The following is an 18,920-nucleotide window of genomic DNA, read 5'->3' on the forward strand; positions in this document are numbered from 1 at the left end:
GGGAGTGCTCAATGCATGCTCGCTCCTACGGCGGGTACCACATAATGGCAGGAGTGGAGCAGCATCCACCTCTCAGAGCTGTTGTGACAGTGAAGGAAATGATGGGGGAGCGCTGAGCACACCATCTGACAACGGTAAGTACCCAATAAATGGGTATTATCATTTTTATTGCTGTCACTCTAATCGTTCTTATTTTGCAGATGAGAAAACTGAGAGGGAAAGATCAAATAAGCAAGTGATAAAGTTGCAACTCAAACACAGGGACAAGGTGAAGGTGTGAAGCCAGCAGCTGTGTGCCTTCTCACTGGGCCATCCGGCCTCTGAATGATGGAGTCGCGTAAATCTTCAAATCAGCTTTGTTACAGCAAGAGGAATTAAGACTCTCTAAAAAGAGAATTTAAAAAATTTCTCCCGTATGTGTCAATAACTGGGTTGCAACTCAAAAACAATAGACGTAGAAGAGAACGCCATAAATGAGGCACCTAGAAAAACACTACCATGATCCCAACTTGGATGATCTCTTGAGTCAGATCTCATTTCCTCAAATACAGCTGAGAGGGGACAAAACTTCCCACATCAGAGTCATCACGGGGGTCCCCCTTCCGCCAGCCCGCCAAGGAGAACTCAGCAGCAGGCCATCCAACTTTCCCTCCCCGCCCGGAGAAGCGCTCGGCCGACAGCCCGCTTTGGGTGACGCTGACTGGACTAACCGGAAGGGAGAGAAGCTTCCACCACAAGAGAGTCAGTCATTCTACATAATAAAACGAAGATCGAGAAGGAAGGGGAAGAAACAAGGCAGGGGGACAATGAAGATTCTTCAGGAAGTGAGGCTTGCAAGAAGAGGCAGAAAACAGAAGCATTGCCAGGAATTATAGATTTGATCCTCTTTAAATGGTTCGGCAAGAGACAAAAAATGAACTTTCTTTTTAATACTTTTGGAGTGGACCACTTGGATGGTGACTGAAATGAGTCTATATACAAAGCATCACGCATTTCTATTACACGGGAAAGTGGCCTAACTAGGTCTCAGACATCCCCCAATCAGCGGCATTGAAACGCACTGAGAGACCCCAACTCACACAGTCAGAAGTGATCCTTGAGTAGTTAAGATACCCTTGAGAGATCACACCAGGACATCCTGAAATCAACAGTGTGTCTCTCTGAAACTAAACTCTGATCTGTGATCACTCAACCTATATACGGCAGATGAGACCACTCGACTTGAACTGAAAAAAAAAAAATGCCACTGGTTTTTTGTGGTAAAATTCTACTTAGAATTTTTTTTCCGTTCTCTAAAATATACCAAAGCTGAAATAATTCAAACATTCAAACAGGAAACCAAAAAGAAAAAAAACAAACCTGAAAACAAAACTAAGACACTGAAGAGCCGGAAACCGAGCAATAACGCAGACAGCAGTTCCACCCCAAGCCTTAGCCTCGCTCTCATGGAAACTCCTCAATATCTGGTTTGCCTCCGAAACTTCCAGGGTGTTCCAGATCCAGACAGCCAATCCTTTACTCCCCTACTTCCCCACAGTCCAGCCGCGGAGTCTTTGTCTACCTCCTCTCCCAATCTTGTCCATGGTACAGCAGCTCTGCACGGCCCACTCTCTCTGCACACATCTACACTCTCAACTGCATCGAGCCCCTGGACTTCTCCTGAAGCAGCGGTGTCAGATCAAGGGCTCCCGAGTGGGGAGGGGGGAAATTAGGCCTGAGCTAAAAGACAGAAAAAGCTATTTAATTCAGATGTTTGAGATAGCAGAGGGAGTGAAAACATATACATACAGTAAAATCACCTTGTTAAAAATTTAAAGTAAAAAATACTAAATTTAATACATACACAGTTACTTCTATCTGCTTCAATGCCCTATTATGGTGCATTAGCAGGAGGTGGAAGAAAGAGTGGCCTGGAGAGACTGATGGATGAGGAAGCAAACGGGGTGGGAGAGGCAGCCAGCACTCTCCCTGTGGCCCGAGGAGTGGAGGACGGGGTGGGGGTGACAGAGCGGAGGACACAGACATTTCAGAAGTGCTGGTAACCTTGCCACACTCTTCTGAGCTGTGCTGTGGAACACTGCTCCCTTTGAAAAAGTGACTGTGGCTTTCGCGTAATTCTAATCAAGGGCGGGAAGTGCTGCAGGGGGAGCGCACTGAAGTCAAATGACGGAGAGGCGGGAAGGGCTGGCAGACCCTCCTTCCGCCTGCCCCTCACCTCCCTCCTGCCCTGGGCTGGGTGCTGGCTGCAGGCAGTGAAGGAAAATGAAGACACACGTCCTGCCCTCAGGGAGCTCATGGTCTGGCGGTGGATGCCCTCCTGTCAGGAAAGGCTACTGGTGAGCTTGCCCAGGCCCACAGTGCCATGACCCTCACTCCCCAGGGTCAGTGCATCCTGGTGTCAGGGTCTGGCCAGGACGCAAAGTAACACAAGGCCTCATGAGCTGGGTGCCCAGGTGGCAGACTGTCCTCCATTCCCCAGCAGGTCACCCCCGCAGAGGTCAGTTCTGAGAAACTCAGAGGCTCGAGAATAAAGCAAAACATCGTACATTAGCCCAAACAAACCAGGCAACACGCAAACAGAATGATAAACAGAGAGCACAAACCCTGTGAGGGCATCAAGCTTTCTAAAGAATTTAGAGGACAGGCAGACTTACTAGAAAGCTTTAAAAAGTCAGCACAGCAGAGTGAAAGACCGGGTTTAAATGGTCTCGGTTCTCGCAAAACCATAGCTTAGCTGGTAGTTTTTATATGAGTTTTAGGGGAAATATTCACAAAAATGTCCTGGTAATAAATCTTTGAAATGGTGAGGTCAAAGGATGTCTATGCTTTAGCGTCTCAGGTATTAATTCTGCTCACTAAGAAACGACAGTCTTCCACTCACAGGTGGAAGTTAACATGTGGACACAGAGAACTGATTGGTAGTTACCATGGGAAAGGGGGGTGGGGGGAGGGCACAAAGGGTGAAGTGGTGTACCTACAACATGACTAACAATAATGTACAACTGAAATTTCACAAGGTTGTAAACTATCATAATCTTAATAAAAAGAAAAAAAGAAAAAAGAAATGACAGTCTTCCACTTGGTAAAGTACTATAACCAAGAAGTTCAAGATCAGTATCACTGAGGAAGGAACCAAGTGAAAGGTTTTTATCTTGAAAGGCATGACCAGTGAGACATCCAGCTGTAGCCCTGTCATGCAAGCTACTTCAGCTATGAGCTCAGTCCCCACAGGACCGGGCATGTTTTACCCAAGGCTGCTGTTAAACTAAGAGTGTCAGTAAACTCAACAAGATTGAGTCAAACACTGAGAGGATTGTGTGCATGTGTTTTTAATAATATCACAGCTCAGAGCTTTTTTCATTTACTGCACACATCTTTAGGAGTGTTAAATGCAACCCATCACTTGAAAAGGTAAGTTTAATTTTCTAGTCACGTGGAGGGGTTCAAAAACCCATGCAACTATAAAGACACAAAAGCTGTAGGTGGGGTAGGCTTCTAGCCAAGGGCAAGTTGTAATTCCTTCGCTGGGAAATCAGAGAACTCCAGGATCACTTTATGCAACCATGCCGGCTCCCTGGCCTGCAAGAGAGAACTGGTTTGGTAGAAGCAGTCCTGGACTCCGCCGTCACTCTGCCATTTTCTAACTGTAGGACCTCAGACAAATCACTTAGCCTCAAGGATCCCCAAAAGTCTCCCCAGTGGTGGAGAACAACAGTGATAACAGAGGGTTGGGTTGGAATAAAATTACAGTCATGCATCGCATAACGACATTTCGGTCAACGACGGACTGCACATCTGAGAGCAGGCCCATGAGATGAGTACCATGTAGCCTGGGTGTGTAGTAGGCTATACCAAGTAGGTGTATCTAAGTACACTCTATGACGTTCCACAACAACGAAGTGGGGCAAGGCTTCCCCTAGGATGTGAGGCAGAGCTGAGACCCCGAGGATGGAGAAGAGTTCACAAGGGGAGGCCGGCAAGGCTCAGATCAGCAGGGTCTTCAGAGCCTGCCAGAGATACTAATGTTTACCTGGAGAGCAAGGAAAGTCCCCAAAGGGTTTTAAGCAAGAGGCTGGTGTGATCAGATCTGTAACCACAACTTGAATCGTTACTGCTGAGGTCATGAGGAATATGTCTGATTCCTCTTCCATACCGCAACCTTTTAAGTCCATAACACAGTCACACGATGCTTTGGGCTGAAGGGGCTGGAATTCTTGCTCTCCAAGGCCTGATTCACAGCAGCCCCTCAGCAGAACGAGTCCCTCCCCTTGGTGCTCCCTCTGCACTCCGTCCACACTGCAGGTCGGTTAGGTGTATTCAGGACTGTGTCCCCTACTGGCCTGAAAGCACCTCTAAGGAGAAAGCTGAACCTTAGTTCACTTCGGACCTGGTCATCTGATGAGCTGTCACATATACGCTTTATCTTTGAGGTGAAGAAACTGAAGCCCTGAGAAAGCAAGAAACATCTGAACTTGAACCCACATGTTCTGACTCAAAACCATTGCCCTTTGAACTAACTATGCAACTGCCTTCATGAGTAATTCTCTTCCAAGAATTCAAAACAATTAACAAGCACAAACCTAGAAGGCAGCTATCATTTCCACTGTGCCTTTTTCTCTTCTAGATTATACATTCCCCGTTCTCTCAATCTGTTCTCCCATGATATGGTTTGGGGGGAGACTCTTCATCATCCCAGTCCCTCTTTTCTGAACCCATTCCACACTTAAAGGGAGACCCCAGGTCAGAGCACACTGTTCTGAATGTGACCCAATGAAGAGAATTCAATAACGTGGTCACTTCTTCATTCTCCATCAGGGGTCAGCGAGTGTTCTGCATAAGGTCAGAGGGTAAGTATTGTAGGCTTTGCCAGCCAGCTGATCTTTCCCAACTCCTCAGCACTGACCTGAAGGAGTGAAAGCAGCCATTAGAGAATACACAGCAGGGCTGTGTTCCAAGGAAACTTTATTTCTGGACACTGAAATCTGAATTTCACGTAAGTCACACATATCAGGAAACAGGATTCTTCTTTAGATGTTTTTTCCAACCACGAAAAAATGTAAAAACTATTCTTAGCTCGTAAGTCATATAAAGACTGAAGAGACTGATTTGCCAAACCTTGTTCTAGATGATACATTCAGATCAATGCAGCCTGTGACCGCATCAGTACTGCAGAGCTGAGAAATAAAAGCACCAGCAACTCACAGTCAGCCTGCCGGCAACTTAAAGCCCTTTACACCTGTCACTGGGGGGTGTCTCCCCATCTTCTGAAGAGGGAGAGAGGGGCAGGGACTTTCATCCCACTGTCCTCAAAGTTCCAGGTGGAAGGGCTTTCCTGGAGATCTGGTGCTGGTCTCCATCCCACCACTGCCTCCTTTACTCCCTCCTGAGGGAGAGAGACCTATCTATCAGCAGGGTTAGGAGAATCTACTCAACTCAGGCCCCTCCCCTCCTATCCAGATGTGCCTGTCTGCAGGGAGGTGCCCTTGGGCCTGCTGTCTCCCTGGGAGAGAGGCCTGACCTTTTAGGGGTGAGCTCAGCTCAGGCCCTGCTAGCGAGCCCATCTGGCCACACAACTAAGACAGAGGGATGTTATCATGAGCTGACACTTAAAAAACCTCTCACTCCCATGCCTACCTTTCAGTTAGCTCGGAACCTGGGAAGGGAAGCAAGGGGTTACCCAGGTCATGTGTGCGAGTTTGTGCTTTTCAGACCCAGGTGCTACACATATCCCAGTTAAATTTCACGTGACTAGCTTTGGCTCACTGCTTCAACCCACCATGGCTTTTGTGGCACACGCTCTTCCTTGCAACCCTTAGACCTTTAAAGACTCAGCTTGTCTTCCACATCCCAATACAAATCACTTATGAACAGGTAACCAAGAGAGAACGAAAGGTACTCTCTGAGACAGGCCACCCTTCACCTTCAGTCTACCATGATTTTTCCATTAATCAGAATCATTTGCGCTCTGCTGCTAATGGTTCCTAACCCTTCTAATTGGCTTCCCTCCCCAATGCCATTTCCTATTCTGTAGCCAGAGGTGTGTTTTTGGTTTTGGTTTGGTTTTTTTACATTCAATGGATGTGTCATCTCCTATTTAAAAATCTTTCTGGCTTTTCTTGTAGGAAAGACCCAAATCCTGGTGGCCAGTGAAGTGAGCGGATGTGGGAGAGGGCATGGTGCATCACGGGTGTGCCATGCTGGCCAGAAGCCTCGGGGAGCAGGTTCTTCTGGAACCAGGAACCAGTCTCACCACGTAACCCCAACCGCCTCCTGGAACCACCGATGGGTGGAGAAGGGCCCACCACTGATGGCAGCACGCAGCAGAAGCTCCCTGTCCTCCTCCCCAGCCTTTACCTCTCCTTCCCCTCACAGACCCATCGACCTTTACGTGGTCCTTTAGATCTGCTCTCCCAAAAAGAAACCAGCGGCTTCAAAACAAACTCATGAACCATTATAGAGCACCGCACTCAAAGTCTACGACCAGCAACATCAATACCACCTGGGCACCTAGAAATACAGACCCTCGGGCCCCTCGGAAGCAGACTCTGTGCTCTACTAGACCCCCAGCAATTCACAGACATGCACAGTCAAGTCTGAGAGGCGCTGTTACAGAGCACGTGATCACCCTTGCCCTGGCTCCACCTGTGGATTTCTGATGTGGGGGGCTGGGGCCCAGGCACCCGTCTTTTTTTAAGTTCCCAATGCACTGCCGGCATTGAGAAACAGTGCTCTGGAGTAAGGGCTTCCTCCACTCTTGGCTCTTTCTGTTATCTCAAATATATTATCACATGCCAATTAATTTCCAAAATCACTGTCAGGGGAAATCGTGCCAGATGACGAAGTCTCCCTGGTCCTGTGACCCAACTACAAGCAGGTGTTGCTGTGTTTTGTGCCTCTCTCCCTTTGGCCAACGTGAAGGGCTACTTTTACCTGTCAATCATCTTTCTATGGCTTGGAGCTATGTCAATCTCAAAAGGAACTCTGCTAAAATTAATAATAAAGGAAGCCAACTATTAATGCGGCCTCCAGGGAGGGTGACCAACTCATCCTGGCTTGCCTAGGGCTCTCCCAGTTTTAGCACTGAAAGTTCCACATCCCAGGACATCCCTCTGTCCCAGGCAAACTGGGATGAGCAGGATGAGTGGGATGAGGGCCCCGCGCTGTGACCCTGATTCCCTCCATCCTCTCACCTCTTCCTCTTGCTCCAAGACGACTGGCCCTCTTCAGTTCCTCCGTCAATGCTCCCTCCCACCTCCCGGACTGCCTTTGCCCATGCTTCTACCTCTGTCTGGAACACCCTTCACTCTACTCATTCTCCACCTCCCGGCACAGACGTCATTTCTTCAGGCAAAGCTTCTCTGACCCATTCCCAGCCCCGAGGCTTGATCAAATCCCCATCATACTGTCCCATTGCACATGGTGTCCTTTTCCTTCACAGCACTTATCACTGTTTATACAGCTGTGTTTTTATCTGATCAGTGTCCATCTCCCTATGTAGGTGAACGTCTTGAGGACTGGGATGGCATCTCTCTGCTTTCTTGGTGCCCAGGCACATCACAGACAGTTAATGAATATTTGTTGAGGGGCCTGCCTGGTGGTGCAGCGGTTAAGTGTGCAGGTTCCGCTTCTCGGTGGCCTGGGGTTCGCCAGTTCGGATCCTGGGTGCGGACACGGCACCACTTGGCAAACCATGCTGTGGTAGGCATCCCACGTATAAAGGAGAGGAAGATGGGCACGGATGTTAGCTCAAGGCCAGTCTTCCTCAGCAAAAAGAGGAGGATTGGCAGTGGTTAGCTCAGGGCTAATCTTCCTCAAAAATCAATCAATCAATCAATAATTTGTTGAATAAATAAAATGAATCCACGTAATCAGGAGCCAGTCTATATGTCTCCATGACAGAGACTGCTAGCTTCTCCCAGTATCTGTTCTCTCTCTTCCACAGAAATAGAATCCTGACTTTTACTCAGAATACAGGCTATATGTTCCATCCTCCCTAGGTGCTGGGTATAGCTGTGTGAGTGAATTCTGGCTAAGAAGCGTTATGTGCAATTTTCAGAAGACTTTGTTGAGAGGGGTGTATTCCCTGCCCTTCCTCCTCCCTATTTGCTGGAATGTCAGTGTGATGACTGACGTTCAGCAGTCATCTTGGACCAGGAAGTAGCTGTGGGCATGGAAGCCATGCACAGTGGAAACAAGTAGAAGCAACCTGGGCCCCTGACACCATGGAGCCCATTCCAGCCTCAGGGAGCCACCTCTGAGCTCCAGCATGAGAGAAATAAACTCGATTCACTTATTTGGGGTTGTTCTCTTCCCGGACCACACCTGAATCCTAAGAGCCTCTATCTCAGTGGTCCCTTCCAACTTTTAACACATATGTCAGAAATAGTGAACCACTAGTGTGTTTTCTCTTCCCTTAATTATATGCACGTAAATGTAAAGCAGGAAGTGAGAAAGTGAAGTGGTCACCCAGTGGGATGGTTCCAGGTAGTGGAATGAGCGGGTCCCAGATAGTCAAGAACTCAGGGTCTGATCTTAGAGAACTGAGTGACTCTGGACCTCAGCTTCCTCCCCTATGAACAAACAGAAGGAGGCCAGGCCATGAACCGCCATTTACCTTCATCCTCCAAAGGCTTCTCTATGTTAACGCATTTTAGAGTCACATTGGACAAGTAGCCATGTTGGGGCACAAGACACAGGATTTTAAGTAGTAGTGAAATAACTAAAGTTCAACTAAACTCAAAACATCACTCAAAACTTGCACTGCAGGGAAAATGCCCTGACGTACAGAAGATATATGAGACCTGACAAATGCCAGCAGACACTCAACCCTTAGAAGTCCAACAGATCAATTACACCAGTTGACTGAAAGCATAGTTTTGATAAAGAACCTTTTCCACAAGGGTTTCCATGCAGGTGACCAGTTTCTAAAAGACGGCAAGAAAAAAAAAAAGGAAGGTTGAGGACACTGAGAGGGAGGAAGGGGGAGAACGGTGCTTTCACCTGTTCAGGCTCCAAACTTTGAAGGACCCAGTCAATGAGGTACATATGGGAGCAGACACTGGAGCACTAGAGCATCAAGAACAAGATGGCACAAGGCAGGGCAGCAAGCACTGGCTGTCCAAGTCCTCTACCGTGACAATCACTAAGTACCCCAAACTGAGGTTAACAAATATTCAAAAACAGAATAGAGGCATATACCATGGATAAAACTGATCTAATCAACTCTCTCAGTTCAAGGGATTTTTCTCTCTACTTCAGATTCCGGAGCAAGGGATCCATATGCCTGAGTCTGGCACTGCTTCAGACAGAAAACTGAGGGACCCAACACTTACATCAATAATTCCATTGCTACATTTGCATTCCAAGGTGAGCGGCCAACCTAATCCTTAGCTACAGACTATACTCCAAGTTCATTTTTTAAATGCCAAGGGAAATGACAAATAGTTGATCCCATCTGCTGACATCATGGCCATCCAGCCGGTCATATCTAGATGGTGACCGATTATATTCAGCCCACGCCAGCCCTGGCTTGCCACCTCTCCCACTTCCCCTTTCCTATCAGCCGTTCTGCTTCCTCCTCCTCGGCATTTCAACCTGTTCCAGAGGTCGATTTGGAAGACACAGAGCACTGAGTTTTCCTGTGACTTCAGAGATCTCACAGAAAAGTTGAAGCCTTCTTGTCTCAGGTCAACAAATACGCGCACGATGTGCCAGGCGTTATCCTAAGACCTAGGGGAAAGGTCTCTCTTTACCAGGCAAGGAGGAAGGTAGTTCACTTCTCTTAAACTTGGGAGACTAAGCGCTCCGGGGAACACTTGCCCTGGTTGAGAGGAAAGACAGAAATCGTTCAAAGCGCACTCCCCGATGAGCTCCCACCACCAGCTCCCCTGCCCACCTCTGGTCCTGAGCCCTGGGAACTGGTTTGTACCCACTGAGGCTCTCCCAACCCTGGAGAGAGCAGGGAGCTCACGTCCACTTCATGATGGGCACAAGATGGAGCAGTAAGCTTCTCCTTTTTTTGTCAGTCAACCCTTGACATTGAATGAGATTCCTCTTCTCTCTGAATTCGGAGAGGACTCTCCTGAGAAACTGACTTCCAATTACACTATGACTCCATCTGCTAGAAGACTAACCCTAATATTCATTAAAAACTAGTATCAGGGCAAGCAGAGAAACAGCTAATAAAGTATTTCAAATTACTATATATCTACCATCCAACAAATCCACATAGACTCAAAGTTATACTCGCATGGTTAAATCAACAAGAAAAGACTTACTGTGAAATTCTTAATTCAGAGATTTATCAAGCATAGCATTTCACATGCTACAGTTTCTGGGATTTCCGTTAATTACCTGGGAATCCCAGCAAGAGTACTAAGAGACAACGGTCCTTAGTCTCCTGGTCTCCTTGAAATGAACATAAACATTTTATCATCGTCTCATTTTAAACATGATGCCACCTGTCTATTCTGGCTCTAATTAAATGAGAAAGTAGAAAAATGGAGTATGACTAGAACAAAAGATTACTGGAAAAATGAGTACATAAAAACTTTTCTCTGTTGATTTATTGTAAAGTGACATTTAAATGTTCTTCCATTAAATTAATTACAGATCAAAAAAGGTGCATACACCTCAATTTTGAGAACAGACTGTCCAAAGTAAATGAACATTTACCAGAGGATTCAAGTGGACAGGAGAGAAAGGTCAAATACACTAGTCCGATTACTCCTCTAAAAGTTACAAAGAGACTTTAACAACCACATATAAGGAACCAGGTATGCAGGACGTTTTAGCTCAATGTGATGACTTTTCAGTCTCTCTTCTCCTGACCCTAGACCTGTGAATTACCTCGAGCAACAACAAAGGTATAAAAATGATAACTCAACTTTAATTTAGAACAACTGAAATGTGAGGAGGTAAACTTAGAAACCAGAATGCTCTCAGGTACAAGCCAGAACTGCTCCAGGAGGCGGAAGCAGGCGATGGTTAAGAATCTGTTATGGGTGGAGACGCACTGCCGGGGTTTGAATCGTGGCCATCACTTACTAGCTGGAAACTCTGAGCAAATTCTGTAACCATTCCAAGCGCACAAAGTGGTGGTTGTAAAGACTACATAAGACTATCTATGGGCAGTGTCTCCGTGCCCAGCACCAGGAAGAGAACTCGAATGCCCACTGTTACTGTGGGGGGGACAACACTGGGTGCTACAGGCACTAAGGACAGCACCTGCTCATCCCAGGGAGCCAGGTAAAAGGTCATTTTCAAATTAATAATTGTGGCAATCAAGAGTTTCTACTTAGCTAAAACACATGGTACCAAAATTTACATTTTCCTTGGTATTTAATTCATCTCACAGAAATGTAACAGTAAAGGATAAAGTGGGGCAAACAAGCTGGCAAAAAACATCAATGATGGGCCATCTGGTTCGAAGAATTCTCTTGTGTGCATGTGTTTTTAATTGCAGTGTTTGTTGTTTTTTCCCCTAAGCCCTCAAACTATTTTTTAAAGAAGAATATTTCTCTTTAAGGTTGCAGCCAGCACACAGAGAAGCGCAGCTACTCGCTCCTCTCTCCCTGGGCACACACTGTCCACCACTGGCAACCCCTCTGCTCGCTGTTCAGCTCCTTGAGAGCAAAGGCCTTGAAGGCACTGGTTCTAGAATAAGCGCACACTCCTCAGCACCTCTTTGCAGTCCGTGTTGAGGAGGGAATGTGTGCGCCGCCCCCATGATCCTCATCGCTCACTTGCCGCTGACCAGCTGCCAGGTCACTAGCTGTTCTGAGGAGCCCTCTCCCTTTAAACACAGATGTGCTCACCAGGTAAACTCACCTGCCTGCTTAGCGTGGTACCTGTGATCACCCAAGAGGATAGACCAAAGACTGCGTGTGGGGGTCAGAAGCATCTGCTTCATATGTAAAGTTAGTCGTCCTAGAATGGCTTTGGAATAATGGAATCCATGATATTGAGAAACACATACCTTTTAATTAGCAGAACCGTCTAGGTGGGAAGTGGGGGATCCTGTACAAGTTTGTATGTGACTCGGTTTCACAAAATAGGGATAAAAATAACAACTACCTCAGAGTATAAGGTAATGATGATAATAATAATAGCAGCTAACCTTTGAGGGCTTACTATAGGCCATACATGGCTCTAGCCCTTTATATATAATAAATAAAGACACAAGCAGCACTCAAAAATACTAGCCATTATCATTATTTCTAAACTTTTTGTTTAGCCTTAGATTCTTTTCCCCAAGCAAAATCTTACCCAGAACAGCATACAAAACAGGAAAAAAAAAAAAAAAGAAAAGAAAAAAGCAGAGCTGCTCCATGTATAGCTGGACTCAGGGGATCTGGCTGATGGGTCCCCCATTCCACACTGGGCATTCCTGTCCCCCCAGGCCAGCCCCCAGAGACTTGTGGTTCCTGAGAACACCATTGAAAACTCGCAGTCTTCTCTCTCCCCTCCTTCGTTTAGCAGAAATCCACTAAACAAATGGAGATGGATGGTGGTGAAGCCACGGCAGAGCCCGAACCAGTCAGTCAATGACTCTGAGGCTGGCCAGAGGCAAGAGGAGCCAGGAGTGTGGGATACACATCCTCTCCTCAAATGCCAGACTGCCAAAGGTGTGCTGAGAATTCCGAGCTCATCCCACACTGGGTGCAGGTGTCCCCTGCTTCCTCCCCCGTCCTCTCCAGGCTTCAGGTCATTGCACCAACGACCTTCAGTGCCTCTTCCTTGTCCAATACTCTGATTCTGACAGTGTCTTTCCCATAATAATATGCACAGATGTTTAGTTCATGATTCTCAATATCCAAACACTTAAACATAGTAAAAATGGCTCCCAACACCTCTTCCCCATCCCATTCAGTGGATTTTCTTCTGCTGTTATCCGTTTGTTTTTTTTATGGTCAAGTGTTACCTGTTATCACTTGCTGTTATCTCAAAAGTGAATCTTGGTCTCTCTCTTACCAAAAGAGTTAGGGGTGGGTAGAAAACCTATCCCCATCCTAGTTTTGGCAACTGATTTAAATTTTTTTTTTTCCAGACACGACCAGTAAAGAAGGGAAACTATGCTCCTAAGTCCTCAGAGGTTATGTTTTGGAGAAAAATGTTTTCCATAACCTGATCTTTGAATCACATTCTTCCACTGCCGCACACCAACTGCAGTCCCCACAGGCTGGGGAGGAGGAAAGAATTCTCTCTGGGCTCACAGTGCTGGCACACCTTAAACTTGGTGCAGTGGAAGGAAAAATTCCTGGCGATTATGTTAAGCCCAGAGTAGGCACCTTCCCGTCTCCCAAAACAGCTTTTTCCAGCTGTGCCCCTATCTCCGTCTCCAACTTTGCTTTCTCTGCCAAAATAAGGCAGGGAGAAGGGAAGCCAATCACATAATAAAAAGTTCAAAAGAATACACCCATAGGAAATATTTGGCTAATTCAATAATAATCCAAGATGCAGAAAGATTGAAAAATGAGTTCACTCTTCAAACTTCTGAGAATGGAAGGTAGTCAATCACAGAATTGGGGCCTTATGGATCAACTAGCCCAACGCCCTTATTTTATAGATGAGGACGTGGAAGCACAGAGTGGTTGTCGCTTCTAGGCACACAGTCCTGGGCAGAATGACGTCTACAACTCATGTCCTGACTCCTGGAACAGTTTCCACTACACCCAACAGTGAAACACCCAACAGCTTGCTGTGGGAATGAAAAGCTCCTGCTAGCACCACAAACAGCTATAAGCGGTCCCAGCACCTGCCAACTTCCCATAAACGCTGCAGTACCTGGAGCCGAAACTCTGTGAAGAGGCATGCTCCCCAAATTCACCGGCGGGCTCACACGTCTGGGGTGGCCACCAACAAATACAGAAACAGGAATGTGCTCCAAACTGAGAAGCAGCCATGCTCATCCTTCTTGGAGCTGGGAACCGAGGGCACAGCAGAAGGTCTAGGAAGGAAAATACCCTTCCCGTCCACGCTGAGGAGGAGACGCCGAAACACAGGTGCCCCCTCCCACCTGACTTCAGCGACGGGCCTTGCGCGCGCCACCTGTGCCATACTGTACTGCTGCTCTTGTCCCTGGTGATACTTTTGGTTAAAAAGCTAGTATTCTCTGTTGTTCAGCGAGTCTCGATTGCCGCGAAGGTGTGGGCCACATCCTCTGCCAGCAAAGCGCGAAACCCGTCAACTTCCCTCCGACAACAATCGAGTTCTCAGAGGGGACGCCGAGAAGGGGACACTGCCGGCCCTCGGCGCAGGGCCCGACCCCACCCGCTGCGAGGCCCCCCGGCCCACCCCAGCCCGCTGGACGACCTTTCTCCTTCCAGGAACCTGCCTCCCTGGGGGCCTTGGGGGTTCGCGCGCCGCCTCGAGCCGAACGGCTCTGCCCGCGAGGGCGTGGTTCCATGGTGAGAGGCGCCCCTGGCCTCGACGGCTGCGCCAACCCTGCAGGGGGCGTGGGGGGTGCAGCCCGTCGCCTCCTCGCCCTGCTCAGGGGCGCCCCGCCTCCCGGGACGCGGACCTCGCACCCCAAAGCCCGGGCCGCGCCGCCGGCCGGCGGAAGGAGCGCGTCCAGGCTGCCCGCGGCCCCGCCTGCCCATCCGCGCGCCCCCGCCCCGCCCCGCCCGCGGCCCACCTGTGGCGGGGGCGCCAGGCCGCTCCCGCTCCCGCGCCCGCGGGGGGCTCCTCGGCGCCGCCATGCCGGCCGCGCGCTGCGGACTGGCGCGGAGCCTCCGCCCGCCGGCGCCCGGGCTCGCTTCACCGCGGCGGGCGAGCGCGGGAGGCGCAGGAGGCGCGGGGCGAGGTCGACCGGCCGCGCTCCCGCCCCGGGCGCCCGGGGGCCGAGTGACGCGCTGGGCCGCCAATGGGAGGCCGCGGCGGGGCCGGGCGGGGCCGGGGGTGGGGATGGGCGGGGCCTCCGGGAGCCGTCGGGATCGCCCGCCCGGGTCTGCGCGGGGGCGCGGGAGGATGCTGGGGCCGTCCAGGCGTGGCTTCTCGGGAATCATCCTGGGAGTTCCGCATGGACGGATCCCACGATCTCCCTGGCACTTTACATGAGTGGGAAGCAAAGAGACCTGGCAGGTGGGATATGGGGGAGAGGGACTGGTGCCTTTTTCCTCTCCATGGAGAGATTACAAGATTCCCATCCCCGACTCACACGTTAAACTGCTGGTCGGTCGCGGCCAAGGGATGGCGAGAGTGGAATCCAGATGTAGCTGTGGGGCCAAGGTCTGTTCCACCAGACTGGGCAAATTTTGTGATCTTTATTTCCCCCTGGGTCAGCAGAAAGGGGTTATGCTTACTTGGAACTAACAGTTTACTTCAGGCATGAGAATATGTGCATTATTGAAAAAATTAATCCTCTGATAAAGTGGTTTATCAAAACAAAAAATATGGGAGAAGCTAAAGGGAAAAATAAACAGCCCAGCCATAAAATGGTGCTCACAACAAGGTTCTTTTGCCCGTGATTTCCTAGTCAGATGGACCCTTTTTTCAGAAGAAAAAGGAAAAAAGTAAAACTTCTGGTGAACACTTCCTCTTTTTCCAATATGCGCAGTTCCAGAGACAGACAGACGTGCATGTGACGGGTTTTGAACTTTTTGAAACAGAAATTCCGTAACTAAAAACGATCTGGAAAACATCCTGGAATTTTAGGTGGCTCCAGTATACTTAGGGCAATGTCTACAAGTAATTAAATCACTTTGCCCCGTTTCGAGTCTCACGGCAAAGAATGAGAAGATCTAGTAAAATTCCGTGGTGAGTCCAGTAAAATTCTGAGTCAGAGCAACAGCAATGAAGATAACGCCCGGCATTTACGGACAGCTCACATCTGGCCAGGCACTTTGGAAACCCTTTTATGTATTATTTTACGTATTATTTTGCTTAATCCTCACACTTGCCCATAAGGTAGGTACTGTTGTTATTTCCAGTTTACAGATGAGGAAACTTGCGTTCAGTAAATGTTGGTGCAGAGTTTGAACCCAGGTCTGATCTCTCAGCCACGCCACCATTCTGCAGCCCATGATTCACAGAAGGTAATAAAAATGTTCCAAACTCTGCCGCGTGTTTAGAAAAACATCTCTGTTATCCAAATCAGATTTTAACACAAGAGGAGTCGTTTCCTATAGCCATAAACCATGACTTGCGTGTATAGAGCCGTGTTACTCATACAAAAGAAATGACTTTAAATTGCTGCGCCTAATTAAACCTAAACAAGGTTACGAGCAGTGATGAGTACAAACTGTCTATTCTAGAAGCTGAAAATACCAGGACTAATTTCTTGTGGTATAATAAAAGAAAATTTACTCAAGTCCTTTAACCACAATACAAATTAGCTAGTAACCTTCTTCTCCTCTCACAAGATAATATTTATGAACATGGTTATTTGGACTCAGCCTAAAATCCTTTCAATTTAATTCATGTTCAGGATTTTGTGGTTTGCTCTAATGTTCATTGTTACTCCAAAGCTGAGTGGGAGGCCTCTTGGTGTGGTACTGACTTTGGAGCCAGACTGCCTGGCTTGGCTATGTAGGGGAGGAAGACATTTCCTCTTCCCAAATGTGGGTTCGTCTGGCCAGAGAACGAATTAAATTCACATGAGACAGAATAGCAAGAGAAAATTAAACAAAGCTTTATGAGGAACCATGGCTCAGGGCCTTTCTTCCCGAAGGAAGAAAGGGCACCATAGAAGTGGGGTGCACATAGTGGTTATATACCCCCAAATATGGTGTTTCACATGTGATTGAAATGTCCCTCCCACAATAGTCACAAGATTGCCCCGTCAGCACAGTGCTTGATGGACACAGCAGGTAATGGTCTGCTGTCTCAGAGGGCGTAGCAGGAGGCAAGTCAATTGTCTGGAGCTGGGCAGTCACAAGTGAGCGCAGCAATCAGTTCCTAGCCTAAGGAAAGATGCTTAATCCTTAAAGAAATGCCAACGTTGGGAGGGTGAGAGAAGTCAGTTACAGGAGGTTACCAGAGAAGCACAATAAAATGCAGATTTAAGTCCTTGCCTTTGGTATTGATTAAGTTTTTTTAGAGAGAAGGTCATCTCCTTTCTTCTTCCTGGTACAGAGAGGGAGGCACCTTTACAGATAGAGATTTACCTTACAAATGTAAATGTGTCCTAACAAAGGGCAAGTTCCATTCCTCAGAGCCTCCTTCCCTGTCCCAGTTTATCAAAAGCAATCAGCCTCAAATAATCCTGATGCCAAAGAGACATATCTTGGGGTGGCCAACCTCAGGTCCCCACAGCTACATACTAACCACGTGATCTTACACAATTATTTAACCTTTTTGTGCCTCAGTTCCTCATCTATAAAATGGAGCTCATCTGAGTATCTTCCCCATGGAGTTATTATGAGGATAAAGTGATTAAATATGTGCAAAACCCTTAGAGTAATGCTTGGCATATAATAAACACCATGAACATCAGTCAAATAGGAGATGTGACTACACAGAGATTTCTGATTGGCTTTCTGGTCTACCCAGGTGTGCTTTGCTACGTGTCTTAATAGCAATTACAAGGTTATTGATTTTTTTTTTTTTTTTAAATAAGTAGAATGTGAGCTTTCTGAGTGCAAGGACTCTGGTCTAGAATCCCTAGTGTCTAAATCAGAGCTTGAATATTTGTGAATGGGTGAACAGAGTATAGTATAAGGCCGGCTAAAGGCTGTGCTCAACAAAGACTTCTGCAGCAATTGTCTCTGCTGAAATGTTGACATAAATCATGGTACTCTCCAAAATATTGACCTCAGAACAAGGGGAAACAAAGGCAGTGCCTAGCATTGTGCCTAGAAGCCACTTGATTGTGATGCTGGGGAGTTCAGAATGAGTGGCCAGGGGCAACGGCTACTCAAGTTAGTCACAGGGAGGATCCTGATATGGCCCAAATTAGAAGAAGGAAGGAAGAAAGGAAGGACGGCAGGAAGGAAAGAAGAGGGAGGGAAGGAAGGGAGGGAGAGAGAGAGAAAGAGAGGGAGGGAGAGAGAGACAGACAGATAGAGAGAGGGAGGGAGGGAGAGACAGAGACAGAGACAGAGACAGAGAGAAAGGAAGGAAGGAGGGAGGGAAGGAAGAAAAAGAAAGCTGGTCAATAACTCCTAGCAAATATTTTCTTAGATTTTTTATTTTCACAAAATTTCCGTGACCATTTGAACTCTGAAAATGGAATGTGAACATCCAGAACCACTGAAGACATTGCAAAATGTATTTTCCACTGCTATGGGAAATGTTTTGTTTTACTCAAGGGTCACTCATTCATATCCGGGTCAGCCTCGGGCTAGGACAAGTCGACTTCCTCCTGAGAGCAGTGAGCCCGATTACACCTTTGGGCAATGAATGCAATCTTCATTTCTACTGACAGTTTCCTTTGTTGACTGACCTCCAGTTAAACATCCTCCTCTAACAGGAAGGTTGCAAAGGGGGCTGCTGGTCAGTTGCTGTAATTCCTGTACCAGGAATGGTGCCTGGCACATGGAAGGCAATTATTCAGTATTCATTGAAAGAAAATATCAGTGAATGTGTGAGTAAAGGCAATGATTGGACTTACTACTAAGAATTAGTGAAATTCTTCCACCTGTACTTCTTTCCAACTATTCTTGTCCAAATTCATTGTCTTTTTGTATGTGTGTGTTAAAATATACATAATATAAAATTTACCATTTTAACCCCTTTTTTTTTTTAAGATTTTACTTTTCCTTTTTCTCCCAAAGACCCCCTGTACATAGTCATGTATTTTTAGTTGTGGGTCCTTCTAGTTGTGGCATGTGGGATGCCACCTCAGCATGGCCCAATGAGCGGTGCCATGTCCATGCCCAGGATTTGAACCGGCGAAACTCTGGGTCATCGAACTTAACCATCAGCCACGGGGCGGGCCCCTTAACCGCTTTTAAGTGTACAGTTGAGTGGCATTAAGTACA

The 18,920-nt window shown here is 47.5% G+C and overlaps 1 protein-coding gene across 5 annotated transcripts in view; it reads right to left on the bottom strand.

Moving 5' to 3' along the window:
- Positions 1-15,020, bottom strand: part of OTULINL (OTU deubiquitinase with linear linkage specificity like) — a 26,052-nt gene extending 11,032 nt beyond the window's left edge. For 2 of the 5 annotated variants that reach the window (XM_070246027.1, XM_023625828.2), the window contains exon 1: positions 14,636-15,020. In XM_070246027.1, coding sequence (XP_070102128.1) covers positions 14,636-15,005 — 370 coding nt within the window. In that variant the 5' untranslated portion in view covers positions 15,006-15,020. Of the gene's footprint in view, positions 1-13,785; positions 14,589-14,635 lie in introns of those variants that run through there. The other 3 variants (XM_070246028.1, XM_023625827.2, XM_023625829.2) reach the window with 3 other exon arrangements.
- Positions 15,021-18,920: the final 3,900 nt, after the last annotated feature.

Source organism: Equus caballus, chromosome 21, assembly GCF_041296265.1.
Source record: "Equus caballus isolate H_3958 breed thoroughbred chromosome 21, TB-T2T, whole genome shotgun sequence".
In the NCBI taxonomy this organism is placed as follows: Eukaryota; Metazoa; Chordata; class Mammalia; order Perissodactyla; family Equidae; genus Equus; species Equus caballus.